This window comes from Copadichromis virginalis, linkage group LG3, assembly GCF_057382275.1.
Source record: "Copadichromis virginalis isolate Kocher_CV1m ecotype Utaka linkage group LG3, C_Virginalis_male_GT1.1, whole genome shotgun sequence".
In the NCBI taxonomy this organism is placed as follows: Eukaryota; Metazoa; Chordata; class Actinopteri; order Cichliformes; family Cichlidae; genus Copadichromis; species Copadichromis virginalis.
The window spans coordinates 18,268,760-18,289,273 of NC_140620.1; the positions used below are offsets into that span (position 1 = coordinate 18,268,760).

General features: G+C 40.3%; 2 protein-coding genes across 3 annotated transcripts; one reads left to right on the forward strand and one right to left on the reverse strand.

Moving 5' to 3' along the window:
- Nucleotides 1-208: 208 nt before the first annotated feature.
- LOC146713172 (Fc receptor-like protein 4) lies at nucleotides 209-5,857 on the reverse strand. 2 transcript variants are annotated; one of them, XM_085452351.1, is made up of 6 exons: nucleotides 5,827-5,857; nucleotides 5,152-5,187; nucleotides 4,599-4,862; nucleotides 4,274-4,519; nucleotides 4,030-4,209; nucleotides 3,842-3,945 (listed from the first exon to the last, which is right to left on the reverse strand). In XM_085452351.1, the coding sequence occupies exons 1-6, from the start codon at nucleotides 5,855-5,857 to the stop codon at nucleotides 3,842-3,844; spliced, it is 861 nt and encodes a 286-aa protein (XP_085308477.1). The 2 variants fall into 2 exon arrangements, with proteins under 2 accessions (XP_085308476.1, XP_085308477.1); XM_085452350.1 differs by lacking the exons at nucleotides 3,842-3,945; nucleotides 4,030-4,209; nucleotides 4,274-4,519; ... (1 more) ...; nucleotides 5,152-5,187; nucleotides 5,827-5,857 and adding exons at nucleotides 209-312; nucleotides 397-837; nucleotides 917-1,180; nucleotides 1,509-1,544; nucleotides 2,286-2,316.
- Nucleotides 5,858-9,933: 4,076 nt separating this feature from the next.
- LOC146713173 (uncharacterized) lies at nucleotides 9,934-19,059 on the forward strand. The gene is made up of 6 exons (XM_085437668.1): nucleotides 9,934-9,974; nucleotides 10,239-10,327; nucleotides 13,408-13,761; nucleotides 13,870-14,229; nucleotides 16,533-16,576; nucleotides 18,804-19,059. The coding sequence occupies exons 1-6, from the start codon at nucleotides 9,934-9,936 to the stop codon at nucleotides 18,819-18,821; spliced, it is 906 nt and encodes a 301-aa protein (XP_085293794.1). The 3' UTR covers nucleotides 18,822-19,059.
- The last annotated feature ends 1,455 nt before the right edge of the window (nucleotides 19,060-20,514 follow it).

Consider the following 20,514-nt stretch of genomic DNA (forward strand, 5'->3'; position numbering starts at 1 on the left):
TGCTGTTAAGGAAGCCTGCATATCTTCCACTGTCTCACTGACATGAACATAAAAGAAGTTGATAAGCTCTTTTTCTCATACTAACGTGTAGCAAACATGCTGTTGTGTGTGCTGACAGAACAACCAAAAATGTATTCACAAAGTTCGACAAACAGAGTCTCGTATTATGATGACTTTTATGATCTCCACCATCTGATGGAGCATTAGCTCAGAACCGATGCTCTGTGGTCACCTCCACAATATCAACATAGTCCTCAGAAAGTCTTTCCTCAGCATTATTAATTGTTGCCAAGGAGATGGGGGAGTCATTTCCTGTAATATGAAGTCATCAGAAATATTTAAATGAGTCAAAAGCTAACAAGCTTAGCAAATATTCAAGGATATTCAGAGTGTTACCTTTGGCTCTGTGTCGAAATAAAGAGACCATATGGAGAGTGCAGATGAGACATAGACAGAAAACCACCATGTAATAGACCAGTCTCATCACAAGATGAAGGGAGATGAAGCCAGAGGGCCTACCTGCAGAGAGAATCCCACGCTCAATGAATATGTGGATGGAATAAAAGGTGAAATCAGAATGAAGCTCCTCACCTGTGACAGTGATCCAGCTGGATGGAGACTCTCCATGACCGCTGATGTCACACTTGTAGAGGCCTTCATCAGACCTGGAAACATGCTGGATGGTCATGTGACCTGTAGGCTGCTTCCTGATGAGGGAGCCATCTTTATAGAAAGCAGCTGGGAGGTTGGAGGGAGTGGTCTTTGTTTCACAGAGCAGAGTGACGTCATCTCCCTCCATCACAGGGAGGACAGGACTCTGCAGGATCACTGATCCACCTCAACACAGAGACAAACTACAGCATTTCATCCATTTACACACAGCTTCATCAACACTAACTCCACACACTCAGCTTACCAGTGACTGTCAGGTTAACCATGTTACTGATGGGACCCTCTCTGGACTCACACCAGTAAACTCCACTGTCTCGTTCAACGGTGTAGCTGATGTCACAGGAAGAGTTAACTGATGTTCCCCACCCATCTCCACACTGAGTCCTCTGTTGTTTGCTTGTGTTTCTCCTCAGAGTCCATCCAGCAGAGCTGTCGTCCTCCTCACAGCTCAGAGACACAAAGGCTCCTTTAAAGAACTGAGAGCTGCTGGGACTCACAGTCAGACGAGCTGTGAGGGGGATGTTTTGGGATATTATGCAAGAAAATTATTGTCTTCTTCTAGTCTATTAAAACCACTTAAATCTCAAGTCTCAGACTGTCTGCCTCCTGATTAAATCAACTCTATCAAATACTGATCAGTTTTTCGTATCTGGAATTATTTTAAGGGTGAATATACGTCCTTCATTTTTTTGAGGGTCAAATATTCAGCAGGCTTCAGCCATCAAATATTCAGCAGGCTTCAGCCATCAATTACTGTGATAATTATCATCTCATGCTACAGCAAAGCATAAAAAAGGACCATTTGTGTAACTCAGTTATGGTTTAAATTGACTGACCTTGACATGTTGAGCTGCTCAGCAGTGACATCAGAACTAAAGATAAATGAGACTCGTGTAATTTTGGGTTTGGCATTCAACGAAACAGCAGAGAAACCACCAGACTGTGGAGAACACAGACGTCATGGGTTTGGTTGAATTACACACTAATAAGTGGAGAGAGGAAGAAACAGTTTATTCTCCTATATCCTACACAGAGTGTTGACATGACTGAATATAAAGTACTTACAGAGTATGATTCATACCATATGTTTAAACCTTTGTTTTGTAGTTTTCTATTTCTCCTCCACTGTATTTTGAAGATTGTACTCCTTGCCATTCATTTACTTACTATGTGATGCTATAACTATAACTATAAAGTTACTCAGCAGTATGTAAGTTGTTCTAACCATCTCAAACATTGAAACACAATTAAGTAAAACCATATGATGCAATAATATCATCTATATGATTTTGTTGAATAAGTACAATTTCTTTAAGTATATTGCTTTTGTATGATTCTAAAGCAGGATTCTGACTTTAACAAAAAAACATAATTCATCACATTTTAAAACTGTATTCCGACTTTGTTTAAACTCCTGTGCACCCAACTGTATGATTGCTGCAATATCTCTATATCGGTCACTTGCACTGTATTTACTTATAGTTAAATATTTCCTGTTGACCCGAATCTTCGCCTCAGCCTCCTCAATCAAAATTGATCTAAAACACCTCTGATTGTACACCATAATGGATGTTTGTGATGAAGAACCAGTAGATGTTTTACAGTGTACTTACAGAGCAGGCACAGCACAGACGCGTTCTTCATCCCACACTTGGTGATATCAGATCAACACTTTGACCAGTTCAAAGTCAAATCCTCCTCTTCCTCTCTGACAGGATACCAGTGTTGTGGTTTTCAGTGGAAGCAAAGGTTTCTCTGTCAGTCTGCAACAAAAATGAGAAAAAAAACCCTTTAAAATAGTTAAAGACTGGCGAACCTGTCCAGGGTGTATCCTGCCTCTATGAGAGAATCTCAACATTAATTATCAAATAGTTTGATTAATTTTTGTCTTAGCCATCTGTTGTGTTGGTCGTGTTGCAGATTTGTGGAAACAACGTGCATGTTTCTGTACCTGACTGTGGTTCAGCTGACAGGAAGTGAGCTGGAGGTGGTCTGATTTCTGATGAGTGACTGCAGTAATCAGGCTGCTTTAACCACTGACTTGCTGTCAGAAACAGATAAAACTTCTCCTATTGAGACAAAGACCGACACTGTGATTAGTCATCAGTGTGGGAAACACATTTCTAAAGTCTTTTTTATCCAGAAAACAGGGAAGGCTTCATACGGGTTGACCTGTCACGGTCTTCCTGCCAACACTACACAAAAGATATTGAGCCAAGACAATGAAACAAAACTATACAAGTTTCTGTAGAATATGATGGACGCCATCCCCAAGAAAATTAAATTCATCTGTTATAGTGACTGGCATTTTTGCCAGAGTTGTCTTTCCTTTGTCACACCCACATTCTCTTTTACACATAGTTTGTTTTGGACCTTGTACCTGGCAATTGAGATTGTGCTGTTAGATGATACAGGTAAACCATGAAGAGTGTGGATCATCTGCTCTAATGAAGTTGAATGTAAACAGCAAAAAAAAAAAAAAAATTATTATGTATAGGTCGTTATATTAGGTACACTTCGCTTCTACTGGGATGGAACTCCGTTTTTTGCCTTCAGAACTGTGTTAACACTTAGCAGTCATTTTGGGTTTCTACCTTAGACCCCCGCGGAGTCATCATTTTGCGTTTCTACCTTTAAAAGCCGGAGAGCAGTCAGTCAAATGCTGGAAGTGGAAGCTAAATTGGCTAGTCATTCATATGTATATTAGGTTGTTACCTAGGAATTCTGGAGGGAGGGGAGTGGGGGTGTGTGATTGAGGGGGTGGGGGAGTGGAGTGTTTCAGTTTGCCATCTTAGGGAGAATGTGATGTGACATCACTGTTTTCTATTTCTGCCAAACATACAAGGCAGCAGAGCCTGTTTGGGTTTAATACCACAGTCATCTTAACTGCTGACATGTACTTGTGTTGTTGTTGATCAACCCTGCATATCTTCTGTTTCATTGACGCTAACATAAAACCTATAATATAAAAATGGGACAAAGTAACATCAACATCAACGAGCTCTTTCTGTCAAACTGACACATTAAAAAAGAAGAAAAGGATGTGAGCTGATAGAACAATCAAAACTTTATTTAAAAGTTCACACAAACAAAGCCTCGTATTATGATAACTTTTATGAAATCATTTAGTCACAGTGACCTGATAAAAACCATCTGATGGAGAATAAGCTTAGAACGGAAGCTCAGTGGTCACCTCGGCAATATCATCATAGTCCTCAGACGATTTCTCCTCATCATTGGTTGCTATTTCCAAGGAGATGGTGGGGTCATTTCCTGTAACATGAAATCATCAGACATATTTAAATCAGGCAAAAGCAATTGAGCTTAGTAAGTAACAAAAGCTACTCAGAGAGTTACCTTTGGCTCTGTGTCGATATAAAGACACCACAAGGAGAGTGGAGATGATGTATGGACAGAACATAACCAGGTGACAGACCAGTCTCATCACAAGGTGGAGTGTGGTGGAGGAAGGGGTCAAAGAAGAGGTAGGGGGCATATTTGTAGAGCTGGTGGGCGAGGATGTGGTTGTAGGTCTCCCTGCAGACTTTTGTTCAGTGAATATATGGACAAAGGAAGATGAAATCAGAGTGAAGCTCCTCACCTGTGACAGTGATCCAACTGGATGGAGACTCTCCATGACCGCTGATGTCACACTTGTAGAGGCCTTCATCAGACCTGGAAACATGCTGGATGGTCATGTGACCTGTAGGCTGCTTCCTGATGAGGGAGCCATCTTTATAGAAAGCAGCTGGGAGGTTGGAGGGAGTGGTCTTTGTTTTACAGAGCAGAGTGACGTCATCTCCCTCCATCACAGGGAGGACAGGACTCTGCAGGATCACTGATCCACCTCAACACAGAGACAAACTACAGCATTTCATCCATTTACACACAGCTTCATCAACACTAACTCCACACACTCAGCTTACCAGTGACTGTCAGGTTAACCATGTTACTGATGGGACCCTCTCTGGACTCACACCAGTAAACGCCACTGTCTCGTTCAACGGTGTAGCTGATGTCACAGGAAGAGTTAACTGATCTTCCCCACTCATCTCCACACTGAGTCCTCTGTTGGTTGCTTGTGTTTCTCCTCAGAGTCCATCCAGCAGAGCTGTCGTCCTCCTCACAGCTCAGAGACACAAAGGCTCCTTTAAAGAACTGAGAGCTGCTGGGACTCACACTCAGACGAGCTGTGAGGGGGATGTTTTGGGATTATGTAAACAAAATAAATTATCTTCTTGTAGTCTGTTAGAACCACTCGAGATTCAGACTGTCTGCTTCCTGTGGTTAAATTAAATACTGATCAGTATATTTAGAAACTGGAATTTTTAAGGGTGAATATACTTCCTTTACTCTTTGGAAGGTGAATTAATCAGCAGGCTTCAGCCATCAATTACTGTAGTAATTATCATCTCATGCTACAGCAAAGCATAAAAAGGACCAAAGGTATAACCCATTAACTGATTTAAATGGACTGACCTTGATTTGTTGAGCTGCTCAGCAGTGGGATCAGAACTAAAGAGAAATGACACTGAGGTAAGTTTCAGTTTGACATTCAACAGAACAGAAGAACAAACAGAAAACCACCAAACTGTGGAGAACACAGACGTTATGTGTTTGGTTGCGTTACACACTGATGAGTGAAGAAAGTAGGAAACTTCTATATACTACACAGAGTGCTGGCAATCTGTTAATATAACTGCAAAGAAAAGTAAAGAAAGTGAAAGCAAAGAAAGTAGCACTTTATAGAGTACAATTCATACCACGTGTCTGAATGTTTTTGAGGTATTTCTTTGTTTTGTAGTTTTATACTTCAGCTCCCACACATTTTGGATTCAATCACTGTGTTCCTCAACATTTATAATAGATAAAGTTACACATCATTATATAAGTGTTTCTAACCATCTCAAGCTGCAACATTAAAACAAAACACACACAAATAAATGATATCCAATATCACTGATATAATTTGGAAGAATAAGTACTATTTCTTTAGGTATATTTATTTGTAAAGAAAATCTTTGATTTCCTGTTGACCCCTTTTCCTTGTCTCAATAATAATAACATGATCTAATACCTCTCCGATTCTACACGAAACTCACTGTTTAAATTGGAGTACCAACAGATTTTCATAGATCATTACAGTGCACTTACAGAGCAGCCACAGCAGACATCTGTTCTTCATCCTGCTCTCGGTGATAACAGATCAATAGTTTAACCAGCTCACAGTCACTTATAGTCAAACCCTCCTCCTTTTCCTCTGTGACAGGTTGCCAGTGTTGCGGTCATCAGTGAAATGGTTTCTCTGTCAGACTGCAAAAAAGAAAAAAAAAATCATTAAATGTTACACCAAGCATTGAAAGTGGCTGAAGTCAATCAGGAAACCACAGACAACAATAAACACATATAAATGAAAACATGTCAGTACCTGCCTCATGCCTTCATTGACAGTTCCCTGTGTTCTGTGTGGCAAACGTTTCTTATATAATATGAGAGAATCTCAAAAGTGATTATCTGTGTATTTGATTAACTTTGATCTTAATCATCTCCTGTGTTGGTCGTGTTGCAGATTTGTGGAAACAATGTGGATCTTTCTGTAGCTGACTGCAGCTCAGTTGAGAGACAGTGACCTGCAGTTGTTTTGATTGCTGCTTCTCTCTGCTTAAACCGTTGACTTGCTGTCAGAAACAGGTAAAACTTCTATTACTGAGACAAAGACCAACACTGTGATTGGTTCTGTTTATCCAAAGTCATCAGTGTGGGAGAGACACGTTTATAAAGTCTTTTTTTAACCACTGACTGTGAAGAAAACAGGAAAGGTTTTATGCACGTTGAGATGTCACTGTCTTTCTGACAACACTGCACCCTTAAATATTACATTGGGGCAGCAGCCTAAACAGAGAAGCCTAGACCTCCTTCTCCCCCGGCGTGTCCTGGCTCTGCCCCGGGGCCTCCTCCTGATGGGACGGTCTGAAACACCTCACCGAGGAAGCATACCTTTCAGATCCCAGAAATACCTATTTTCAATGTGGACGAGCAGCGGCTCTACTCTGAGCTTCTCCTGGATGGTCAAACTCCTCATCCTATCTCTAAAGGAGAAGCCAGCTACCCTTAGGAGAAAGCTTATTTCCACTGCTTGTATCTGCGATTTGTTCTTTCAATCACTACCTAAAGCTGTTCCACTCTGCCTGTCGGTCCCAGTTGCTGCCTCCGAAGATTGAAGGGAGCAATCTTCAGCCTGATTGCTCCCTTCACCTCTGATGTCCACCATTTGTTCGGGGGTTACAACCACAACAAGCACCAACCACCTTGCGGCCATAGCTGAGTACAGCAGCAGCAATGGAGGTGTGGAAAATGGTCCGTTTGAGTTTAGTATCCCCAGTCTCCCTCGGAATGCTGTTGAAGCTCTACTGAATGTGGGAGTTGAATATTTTGGAGATCAGGGCCTCTGTCAGATGTTCCCTGTGTACCCTGAGTATACGTTTGGGTGCCTCAGGTCTGTCCAGCATCCTCCCCACCACATGATCCACGTGATCTGGTAACAGAACACCACTTGGGTTCAGATCTGACAGAGCCTTCCTCCAGGTCTCGCTATCGTTTCCCACATAAGTGTTGAAATCTTTCAGTAGGACAACAGAGTCCACAGGTGGAGCACCTTTCAGCACACCGACTATATCTAGCCAGTACCTCTCCTCTTTGCCTAAACTCGGGCTCCTTCCAGAGAGGTGACATTCATTGTCCGAACAGCAAGTGTCAGTAGCCAGGGATCAGTCTGCCAGGGTCTCCCGCTTCTTGTCGCCGCCCAGCACGCATTGCACCTACCCCTATAGTGCCTCATATGGGTGGTGGGCCTAAAGGAGGGTGGGAACCATCCTTTAGGACCTTGTTTGTGCTGTGCCGGCCAGGCCCCATGAACTAGGGCCCTGCAGCACAATAAAGTAGCAATTAATGTTAATCAATTTGTTGTTAATGATGCAACATCATTATTTTTTAATTTCTGCTTTGATCTGCTTTGCCACAGACCTGAATAGCACTGCAGTTGTAGTGGATGTTTGTTGTGAGGCGTGCTGCAGACAAAGCTGAGAGCAAACACACCACAGATGGCTAAAGTAAAGCCACAGCCAACGTCAGTTACATAGAAAGGTGTCACATGTGAGTCTGCTGGCTGTGATGTACACGAGTCTGTGGAAAACCAGACAGCAGACAGGAGCATGTGTGGGTTTCCTACCACAGTGTAAAGATATGCATGTCATTACTGGTGACATGTGTCAGGGCTGAAGCCAGAACGTGAGGTGGCCCTAAAAGCAGACTTAAAACGGAGGCCCAGAATGAAGTGAACAAGAATTTAATTCACAGTGATGTTGTGACAATAATATTTACATGAAGTAAAAATGAAGTTACTGTAACTGAAGTATGAGGTCTCAGACAAAGTGAGTGTGATGTACCATGAACAGAAGCTATGAGATTACTGTGAACTTTGAACATAAACTGTGATAGACGCAGCTCAGCAAGGGGAACAGTGGTGATGGAGTGGCACTGAAAGAGAGGGAGAGCTGAGTCTGAGTTGGTTTGGGAAAATGACAAGGCAGATCCACAGTTGAAGAATGAAACAGAGATGGCGAACCACTGATCATTCTGTGGAGAGATATGGAGCCAGAAGAGAGGAGGTCCTGTCGTGTATGTGAGTTGATTCTGGTCAATCAGGTGGGTTTGCCAGGTTTTAGTTCTTTTTGTTTACTTTGGTTTTGTGCTTATTTATGTGCGTGTGTCTATCTGAAAATGTGAAAATCTTAAAATGTCAAAAATCCGCTTTTCATAATATAAATATCATTATATAACTTATAAACACTTTTAGAAAGACATGAATTTAATATAATATTTTTTTTAAATAAGCTTAAAATGTTATTCTACAAAATGTCCAGCAATTTAATCTGTTTATTATTTTAAGGTGATCGTCTGTGGGACCCAGGAAGACCGTATAACTGCATCTCTACCAACTTGAATTGCAGTTTCTCTGCACTCCAGCCTCTTCTGTTTCATGGGAAAGAATTTTCTCTAAGGCAGGAGAAATTATCTCCAAGAAAAGAAACAGCCTCGGCCATCACACAGCAGAACAAATTCTCTTCTTAAAGAAAAATGAAAAAGTGTTACCTTAAATGTGTCAAGTTTTTATTTTGCAAGTTCATAAGCATTCTCCCTTTCCAGTTCACAATCAATTCAACCCCTAGGTCAAAAATATGTGTAAGAAAATTGGCCTAATATTATATTTATAAACATACTTGTCCAGCTGTCCAGTGAATTATATGTATGTTATATGTATTTTTCATCAAGAAGTCACAAGTAAAAAAGAACCACACCATGGCGCATGTTTAAACAAGGAAAATTTACTGAGCAAAATTATTTATTAAAGAAATGGACAACGATTTTTTTCAAAGTTCAAAGCAACACAGCGGTGGCCCAATATCAATACAAGCTTCAATGCGTCAGAAAACCTCATTTGGCCATCACTGATAGAAAGCAGCTGGGAGGTTAGAGGGAGTGGTCTTTGATTTACAGAGCAGAGTGACGTCATCTCCCTCCATCACAGGGAGGACAGGACAGTGCCCTTCATGCCACTCTCGGTAATATCAAACCAACACTGACCAGTTCAAAGTCACTCAAACCCTCCTCCTCTTCTTCCGTGACATGATGTCGTTGTTGTGGTTATCATGAAAGCAATGGTTCGACTGAATTAACTGAGGAAGCAGAGAATAAATCCACATGAATGAAAACATGTCAGTACTTGTGCGATGCCTTTACTGACAGTATGATGCCTTTGAGATCAGACAGCAAACTTTTCTTTTTGAACCTGAATGACTACCAATGACTTTGTTTAATGTTTATCTTAACGTGACTTGTGTTGATCGTGTTGCAGTTTCGTGGAAACAGCTTGCATCTTCCTGTAGCTGAAAGCAGTTTGAGAGGAAGTGAGCTGAGACGTTGTGTGAATACTGCTTAATCGAGTGCACCTCTCTGCTTTAATAACTTCCCACTGAGGCTGAAAAACTTGCAACTGCATGTTGATCACTGATCACTGATCAATAATTTCCTGACACAGCCCACCCCCCGACAACACGAAACAACCGGAAACGAAACAAACAAAACAACAACAACTGTGAGTCACCAAAGAGTCAGAAAACTGCACGGGAATAGAAAAAAAAAAATTAATGACGCAACTCGAACAAAAGCATTTGTAAGACTCTGCTGCGCGCCGTGAGGTGGATGAGGCGTCTCAGCGGAAGGATAAATAGTTCCTATATCAGGTATTTTTTACTCTGGAGTTTCTTCGTATTGTATTCGTCTCCTTCTGTGTCCTCTTTTCATAACAAAATACACCTTTAGCTCAAATCAGTGACGTTAAAAATTGAGTTTCGAGTAAGTTCAAGTTCAGAGCAGGAACTTACAAGTCTAAAGTTTCGGTATCAATACGCAGCCTGGTATTGATCCTCTGGCACGCTGTAAAACAGAAGCTGAAACATGGAGTTGTATTTGGAATAAACTTTGGAAACTTTGTTTGATGTTTATAGAGATGTCACCGAGGACATGTGTAACATCTTCCGCGCAGGATTTGTGCCGTGGATCATGCTCTCTGTGACTCTCGCCTCAGGCTCCGATGGTAAGTGACAGTTTGTTTTAATCTAATCTCATTTAAATGTTGTTCTGACGGAAACTTCTGCAGACATGTTCACGTTGTTTGTAGTGACGCATTTTGTTTGGAGTTCACTTTGATTTTTCTGTGTGAAAACAAACCAAACCACCAGTTTAGAAAGTGGGATTGGGACCCGAGTAAACGAGCTTTAGGTGTGGAAACGCCCTTACTCTACTGCTGTCGCAGTTACAAGAACGCAGAACACACACATATGTGTTCAATCAGTCACATTCAACTGACTTTGTTCTGCAAACGAGTGATTTCCACTTTGGCGGTGGGACAGTCAGCTTTTATGTTTCAATGGTTTCAGAGCGCTGATGTGCTGCCGCCACCTTCACAGCAGCACTGAGAGCGCGCTCAGTGATAAAATAATTAACTGTAATTAAAATCTTTGTTTTACCGCTCTGTGCGATAAATCACCACGTGAACGATTTTCTGCAGCATTCATATTTTCTTATTTGAAAGTGTTAGCGAAGGAGAAATGCGCAGGAATTCTGGTGTAAATATCGAGACTGCACCGATGATTATTACGGAGGAATAAACACACAACAGCCTTCCGCCATTTTTAAACTTAACATCGCTCCTAAGAGAGAGAGAGAGAGAGACTTTATTGACTGTATTGACAGCCACATGCACGTCACATGCCAAACAATAATTTTATTGGCTGTTTCCATTTTCCTCCATATGCTCTCTACATCAGCGCAAACATTGTCTGTGTCTAGAAAATACTAAAGAAAGATGACCTTACAGTTTAGAGCATATTTTTATCTAACACCTCCACTTGCTCTCACTTTGTCATTCTCATTAAAAACACGAGGTTTCTCACCCAGTATCATATAAAACTTTTTTATGCATGGTATGAACATGAACCATTCAAATTTAAACAACTTAACTTTTGTAGCAGGCTTTGTCATCACATCTTTTACCATCCCATCCATCGGACAGCTATCCAAAATAATTTTCCTTTCATTTACAGCTGACCTTATAAAATGATAGTTTATGTCACTATGCTTGCATCTCTGTCTGGTTAAAGGATTCATTGCCAATGCTATCACATCCTGGTTGTCTTCATAAACCTTAGGTGGTGCATAGGTCCATCGATACCTTCGAACAGCTGTATGAGTACATACTCTCTTGTACAGTTGTAGCTAAGGCCATGTACTCAGCTTCACAGCTGGATAATGCAACAGTGGTTTGCTTTTTAGTTTTCTATTACATTAAATGATCATTCACAGTCAGGCCCATACAGTAACCAGTTCTGCTGTGTCATTCTGTCTGTTACATCAGCCCCACAATCTGTATCACTATGTGCTCAGAACTCTGGTTTTATTGCAGCACTGATCAGACGGCCTCTCTGTACCTTTGGAAATCGTTCATCTTTTCTACACCATCAGTGTAGTTCAGTTTTTGCTCACAAGGTGGCGCTCTAGCTTTGTAACCTTGCATATTAAACCTTCCAAGGATTTTTTTTCCCCACATATTTTTCTTTTTTCTGTGACATCCTCACATAGTTATCTCTCTGGTCAAAATCAATACCAGTAAAATGTTTCAGTTAACTCTTTCATTTAGAATTGTCCTGCATACATTTCCTGCCTAGATTACCTTTTCATTCTTTGGTGTTCATGTGTAACCATAAAATTGAGGAGCACAAAGTTGTTCCCACTCATATGTTCATGTAATATCTTATTCCAGCTTCTGCCTGATTGTTTTAGCCCATACAGTTACTATTTCAACCTTTCATTTGCATCATATTCAGCTACCTTTTAGCTCTCTGGTTGTTTCATGTTTGTCTCACAATTTAGTGGTGTGCGTAGATAGGCAGTTTTAACATCCATCTGATGTAAAACCATGTTTAATTGTACTGCTCTTTGCATAGATACCATGATAGTGGTCAGATAAGCAGTGGGGGAGAAAGTTTCTTCAAAGTCTACACCCATCTTTTGACTTCGTCTTTTTAGTCCTATTTTATATCTCAAAGTCATCTTTATCACATGGCATCATGTCAGTTTGTGTTTGTCTTCCCACAGTTGTTTGCATCACAGACATGACAAGTCTGTGGCTGAGCACTTTCCCACTGTTAGGATAAAAGACCCAGAATGCTGAAATATTTTTGTCATTTCCAGCTAACATTCCCTTTGCACACCTTGAGTCTAGTTTTCTCTTGTTCTGTTTATAAACATAATATGCTGTTCCAAATTTTTGCATCTTGAAAAGGTTTGGCTTTCGTCTTGTCAGCATCAAATACGGTGTCTGTTTTGTGAGTTTGTTAAAACATCTGTTAATCACCACAGCTGCTGTTTGTACTACATACAAACTCCTTAAGTAACTCTCTCTCTGTTAGCATACATCTGGCCACGTCAAAGACTGTACGCCAGTTTTGCTTAGCAGTAGGGATGGGTATCGAAAACCGGTTCTTGTTCCCACTGTTTCATTTCCTTGGAATCGTTTGCCATTTTTGCAAACGATTCCCTTATCGATTCCAGTCGCCCCGAATGACGTCACCACATTGCGGAGTGTCATTTACCTGGCAGGAAACACGGTGCCTAAGCGGCTCAAACACTCAAAACTTTGGTTACACTTTATGAGAACGGATGACAACAGGGCAACTTGCAATACTTGCAAAGTAGATATTTCATTAAAGGGAGGGAACACTATGAATATGCAAAAGCATTTGCTCACAAAACACACGATGACCTTAAATGAATGTCGTGTTTTTCACGGACTCGTGAATCTCAACCCAGCAGCAGCGGTAACGTTTGCACGTCCTCTCCCGTTAATGCAGCAGGTAAATAATCAACTAACAGTGCATATTATGTTAGCGCGATCTGCCTTATTACAAAACCTGCTATTACTGTGCATTTAGATGACCATGATGAGAGAGACAGACAGAGTCTGGCTCAGATGCTGTTTTCCAAAGTTTTCCAAAAATCTTGTGAGTGCGGTAACTCAAGAACAAGGCAACATTGGATTTTTTAAAATAGATACCATTAGCTTTATCTCTGTTTTCTCTCTCTCTTACTTTAGCTATCTTTTATTTCTTCTTTCAGACAAGATAAACATCACAGCTGAGTCTGGACAGAACATCACTCTGCCATGTCGAGCTGACAACAATCAGAAGCCCATCATAGTTGTAGAGTGGATCAGATCTGATTTGGGGGCAGGTTATGCCTTGTTGTTCCAGGATGGGCACTTTGTTCCAGATCATCAGCATCCGTTTTTTAAGAATCGGGTGGATCTTCAGGACAGGCAGAAGAAGGATGGAGACGTGTCTTTGATTCTGAACAATGTGACGCCTGCTGATAGTGGAACATATGAATGCCATGTCGTCATGCGAGGAGCAAACCAGAGGGAGAGAGCAACAGAGCACACCTGTACCATAGAGCTAAAGATTCTTCCTCTTGGTGAGTTATTACAATTGTTTTTGATCAAAAAATGAGCTGCTTCCTAGTTGCTGATGTTTTCTATTATGTTTTTAACCTCTCTGCTCTGTGGTGTTTCCTGTCCTTCAGTCCAGATAAACATGACAGCTGGACAGACAGTCATTCTGCCATGTCAAGTTTCAAACCTCAACAGCGATCGCAGTGTGGTTATAGAGTGGAGCAGAACTGATCTGGGGGCAGAACATGTCTTCTTTTACCAGGACCAGAAGTTTATTCCAGATGACCAGCATCCATCTTTTAAGAACCGGGTGGATCTGCAGGACAGACAGATGAAGGATGGAGACGTGTCTTTGATTCTGAACAATGTGACAATTAATGACACTGGAACATACATGTGTTGCGTCTTCATGAAGGGAGCAAAACACAGAGGGAGAGCAAAACCGGATAGTGACCTCATCAGTGTTGTCAACCTGAGAGTTGTTCCTTCAGGTGAGTGAGTAGAGTTGAGTGTGTGTGTGATCAGAGGTGAAGCTGCTTCCTGGTTGTTGATGTTTGTTTGTCTGTGAAGGTTTTCAGTAATCCAGGTCATCGTAATCTAAGGAGCTTGGAAAGAAAAGCATCTGGACTTCTTTACGTTGCTTAAAGATCTTTCACCTCTCATCCAAGAAGCTTCTTCAGTTCTAGGTTCAAATGGCGGACAGTCCCAGACTTAAGCCCGATGGGAGAACATCCCAGTGTACCTCAGACCCAGCAACACACCCAGAAAAAAACTGGTTCTTCCCAAAGACAGAACTCCTAATCACAAACTTAAAATCCTAGTGTATACTTTAATGTAATGAGGAATGCTCAGACCTCTAAATTGGAGAGACCAAACAGCCCACTTCATAAACGCATGGCACAATGTAACGCAGTAAAGGATCAGGGTGCCTGACTACAGCTTGATAATAAGCTAGTCAGAAGTGCTTCGACTACGGAGCCTGAGTGTGCAGATAAAATACAAACAACAGAAGTAGAGCTCAAATATACATGTATTATGTATCTTATGGTGAGATGAAATTTATAGACAGATAAACAAAAGAAAAATATATATACATTGTAAATATCAACACTTCACCAAGTTCTTTTGATTCCTCAGAGGCATCCGATGGAAGACAAAACACAGTAGAACATTCAAAACTTTATTACTTCTAGAAGGGAGATGCGTCCTGCATGACACGTTGCCGCAGATCTCAAATTGGTGGTGTGCCCCTAACAGTTTTATTACAGAAGCTCTCTCATTCTAGTCTAAACAACAGTGTCTCAGTAACTTTCCACTAGAGACAGTCCCCTCTTGTCTAATTTTCCCAGGCAAGCGTGAGCAAGAGCCTGCAGCTTTCTACTCCCCAAGGACACATGGTCTAATGCCTTTATTTTTCAGGGCTGTGTCGACTTAATACTACACTATATAACTTCATAACACTTAAAACATAAAATTATTTATTCCCAACAGTATATATATTATAAAAAAACACAATGATAGTGATAATAATAACAATAACAATAATAATAATAATAATAATAATAATAGCAATAATAATAATAATAATAATACAAAACAACTAATTTAGTCCCAAGAGGAAGTTGGACAAGGTTTAGTCAGTTCAGTTTAGTTGACCTGCAATAAGCCGTGTTTCCAAACAGGTAGGAAGTTGAAGTCCATTTATCAGTTCATATAGATTTATCAGTCCTACTGCAATACAGCGGTGGTCAGGTGGCTCGCCATCCTGCACTGATCAGGGTTTGATAACGGGGAAAAAACTCTGACTTAATCAAGGTTAAAAACATAAATTAGCATTCACAGTTAAATTGGAACAGCGTTCTACTGCCATTACAATTGAAAAATAAATCCATAAATAGAAAAGTCAAATAATTAATGTCATATTTTATATAACAGCCAATAAACCAATAACCAAAGTCATAACATTTGATTCTTATAATGAATTTCATTCAAAAATAATGTTATAGAAAACCATTTGCATGGGTCCGATCAAAGTAAAGTAATTTAGCAATAAGAGTAATAAACATTATCCAAGGTTAATCAAATATTTCCAACACACATTTAATTATATGTGTTGTGCAACACGTTCAATAATCTAAAAGGAATTCAAATCAATTCAGAAGTCCCAAAAGAAGGCCCAGAAGGCCGTTTTGGCATTCACTTAGAAAAGTAACAAAAAACTTCCAAAATGGACAAAACTACAAAAATCAGATCTCTCACTCAACTCTTCAAACAGTAATTTAACATTCAGCCATAGTGAAAAACTGTCTGTCACCAACTGTCTGCCATCTATAATTCAGTTTTGAGATCCTTTCCCAGACACCTTAACACCTACGCACATCCTGGGCCTTTTGACCTCTCATAATAGGACTAGGGTCTTATGGAGCTAGATTTCACAATGAACTCACCTGAAACCTTGGCTGATTGTGACCTACACCTGTTTTTACACCTTGGCTATTGTGATTTGGTAGAGGATCATTAGGGGGTCTATGTCCCTTTTGGGGGGACACTCTTCTCGGTTGAGAGGTGAAATGTCTTCAAGCAACTTAAAGAAGTTCAGACGCTCATTAAACTTGATGTTTGTTTCTAAAGATGTTGTTGATGAGACTTTGTAGAAAGCAGCTGGTCTGAGTGATGTGATCAGAGTGCAGTAGATAATGTCTGACAGCAGTTTGAAGAGGAAATGGATTCTGTTCTGTTCTTCACTCATCACCTACCTGACAGCTGACACCTCACACCTGTTTCTCACCTGCAGGTCAGTCAGGAGGACACACAGAGGATGGAGTCATTAGATATAAAGTGATATATTTTGTTTTGTTTCTTGTACCAGCTCTTGTGGCTGTTATTTTGATCTGTAAAAAAAAGAACAAAAATAATCCCCCACTTCCTACTCCTCTGACTGATGAAGTAGGAAATGAAGTTTACTGAACAATCTCTGCGTTGATATTAGGGCTGCCACGACTACGTCGACTATCAAAATCATCGACAACTAATTAAATAGTCGACGCGTCGTTTGAAGCTTCGTAAGATCCCAAAAGACGCAGGAATAGCAGGATTTAAGAGGGTAATAACGGACTGAAACAGAAGATGGCAGCACTGCATGTACAAGGATGCCAGCTGCCGTTAAACCCCGAAGAAGAAGAAACTGTGTCCCAGAATTCATAGCGCGGCCCTGCTCCTTTTCCAAAAATGGCAGCAGCTAGTTAGTTTTAATATTACTCTTATTATTCTTTCTGGGTCACAAAATAAACGTTTAACATATTTTCAGGCGAGAATGTAGCTGTGTAAACCTCAAATATCTGCTCAGTTTATCAAGACACCACATATTTTCAAAAGCGCTCCAACGTTTTCGGAGACGTCTGTTACCCACTAGCTCGATAGCTGGTGTTCGGGGTTCAAGGCTCACCAGGGCCGGTGAGAACACCGGACTCCCGACAAATTATTTTCGAACCTACCGCGGTCTTTCGCTACTCAGGTTAATTTGTAATTAATCTTTACTATATTATTAGACCTTTATTTATTCATATAAAAATCTCATTATGATTCAAATCACGTTTCCTAGAGAGACCTAGCAACATGACAACAAAAGTAAAAACACATACAGCATATAATAACATAACAATATCTATATCAAATTGATATTACTAGAATTTTTAAATTGTGTTATGTAAAATCAAAAGTATCTCTAAAACATCAAACATCGATCAAACTCTGATTTGATGTACAAGGATCTTTGATATATCAAATCTTGTAGGGCAGCACGGTGGCACGGTGGTTAGCACTGTTGCCGCACAGCAAGAAAGTCCTGAGTTCAATTCTACCATCAGACCGGGGTCTTTCTGTGTGGAGTTTGCGTGGGTTCCCTCCGGGTACACCGGCTTCCTCCCAAAGACATGCAGCTTGTGGGGATAGGTTAATTGGATAATCCAAATTGCCACTAGGTGTGAATGGGAGTGTGAATGGTTTTCTGTCCCTGTGTTTTAGCCCTGCGACAGAGTGGCGGCCTGTCCAGGGTGTACCCTGCCTCTCGCCCTATGACAGCTGGGATAGGCTCCAGCGCCCCCCGCGACCCTGAAAAGCGGAAGCGAATGGATGGATGGAGATCACTTGTCATCGATCAAACTGATTCGATGTACAAGGATCTTTGATATATCAAATCTTGTGATTTGACATCAATAGATCACTTGTCATCAATCAAACTCTGATTCGATATCCAAGTATCTTTGATATATCAAATCTTGTGATTTGACATCAATAGATCACTTGTCATCGATCAAACTGATTCGATGTACAAGGATCTTTGATATATCAAATCTTGTGATTTGACATCAATAGATCACTTGACATCGATTACACTCTGATTCGAGTACGAGGCAGCAGAGAGGACCTTGTATGGGTTTACTACCACATTCTAAAGGTACGCATGTGATGTCAACTGGTGAAATACAAATTTGACACACCAACATCAGGATCAGTGCTTTCCCTCAGACTGACATGTAGAGAATGTGAGCTGACAGAACAAATAAAATTTATGTACGAAGTTTACACAAACAACCAGGTATTATAGTATATATATTTATATATATTATAGTGGCACACGTAATTCAATTACAGTGATCTGAGAGCCACCATCTAACTGATGGAGCACAGGCTCAGAACTGATGTTCAGTGGTTACCTGCGTAATGTCATCATAGTCCTCAGACAATCTCTCTGTTGACAAAATAATAATAATGTAAGATACTCATAGTGTTACCTTTGGCTCTGCGTAAATATAAAGAGAACTGTTAATATGTCAGTTAGCAGTCTAACAAAGCTCTGCCTGCAGTGCACAAGTTAGTCCAAAAACTGTTTAGCAAGAGATGTGTTACAGGGGTACCTAGCACGACGCACACACAGTGGTTTAGCTGTGATGCTTGTGGCCTTATTAATGCAGCTTATTTCAAGCTGCCGTAAACACTGTTGTACACACTGCTTCCTTACCTAGCTTGCTCGTCCTGCACTAAGCTCTCCCCTCTTCCTTTCTAGGTCCTGGCATTCTACTGAAGTAGGGAAGGCATCATTAGATGATGACTCCTAGTGATGGTGAGATGAAGCCTCGTGAGGAACTGAAGGTTTCCATCCAACTGGTCGACTCATGGTTCAAAGCATTGTGATGATTCATTTGCTCTACTGCGCCATCAAGTGGACGATTCAAGTGAAAAAGGCTCTTTGATTGTAATGATGGGATGTGTAAACCTCTAAACTGAATAAATAAATTGTTTTCATGGTTATTTATTACGAATATTGTCTCAGCATGTCTGATACAAAAGAGAAAGTGGAAACTATCAGGACAGAGCTTTGGTATGATTGTGTAACTGTGTAATCATGCTTATGTACATCTGGATAATCACACAAACTGTGTGGCGCTTCACTTTTTAATAAACCAGTGATTCTTGAGATAAGGGAAAAACATGTCCAGCAGATAAAACCCAATTTTGTGGTTAAAAATATGCATACAAGTGTTAACCCAACTGCCTAAAAGACAAACCAAGGCAATGTTTATACAACAAAACTACGATTTTGCATTTTTTATAAATATATATTTATTTTAAATGGTACAATACATTACCAGTACCTTAAAAATCCATTGTCCAGAAGCAGGTGTGATAATATTAAAATACAGAAAAAAAATTAAAAGTAATGTAGTCAATATTTAAGTCAATACCTTATATAATATCAAAATATGCAATTGAAAATTTATTTTGACATATTTTTTAAGTGATTAAAATCGTGCGTCAAGTTGATGTAATCCAAGATTTGATTATTTTTTCTTGTAAAAACAGCCTCATTTAGGTAGATTGTTGAGGCCATAAGCAAATGATGAAAAACAAGATGGCTTCTGTCAGAAAAACATGTGTTATGAGAGAAAGTATGGTATTTTGTCAACACCATCAGATGTCTGATACAAAAGAAAGTGGAAACTATCAGGACAACGTTTTGGCATGCTTATGTACATCTGGATAATGACACAAACTAGTGTGTGGTGCTTCAGTTTTTAATAAACTAAAAGACAGAAATCAGATTATAGGATCTGTGGCGTTGTTTATTTATATTATGGTTCTTATCATTTGTGATATTTATTACTCTGTGTATACTTTATTAGGAGAGATGAGATATAAAAAAAATCTCTTCCTTGCTGGTTACATTGAAGAAGAAGCTCAACTATGTAGCACGTACGTAATCAAATTCAACAACACAATGTGATGGGGGAATCAGCTGTGTTTTTCTGCCCATTTTATTTCAAATCTGGCACACACCAGCAAACCAGTTCCTGAATCAGTCACATGATACGGACTGCCTGCGAGGCCTCGAGCGTCACTGCATACGTAATCAAAGCGTGCCTCGATACGTGCTTCACAAAAACAACCTGAGATTACCCGACACACGCTTCGGAGCTTCGACACACACGACACATCATTAGGCTTCAGTGATCAATTACTGTAATAATTATCATGTCATGCTACAGCAAAGCCTAAAAAGCATCAAATGTCTGAACTCATGTCAGGTTTAAATTGACTGACCCTGATTTGTTGCACTGCTTAGTGACATCACAACTTAATTGAAATGCCACTGAGGTTAGTTTGAGTTTGACATTCAACAAAACAGCAGAGAAAACAGAAAACCACCAGACTGTGGAGAACACAGACGTTATGGGTTTGGTTGAGTTACAGACTGATGAGTGGAGAAAGTAGGAAAC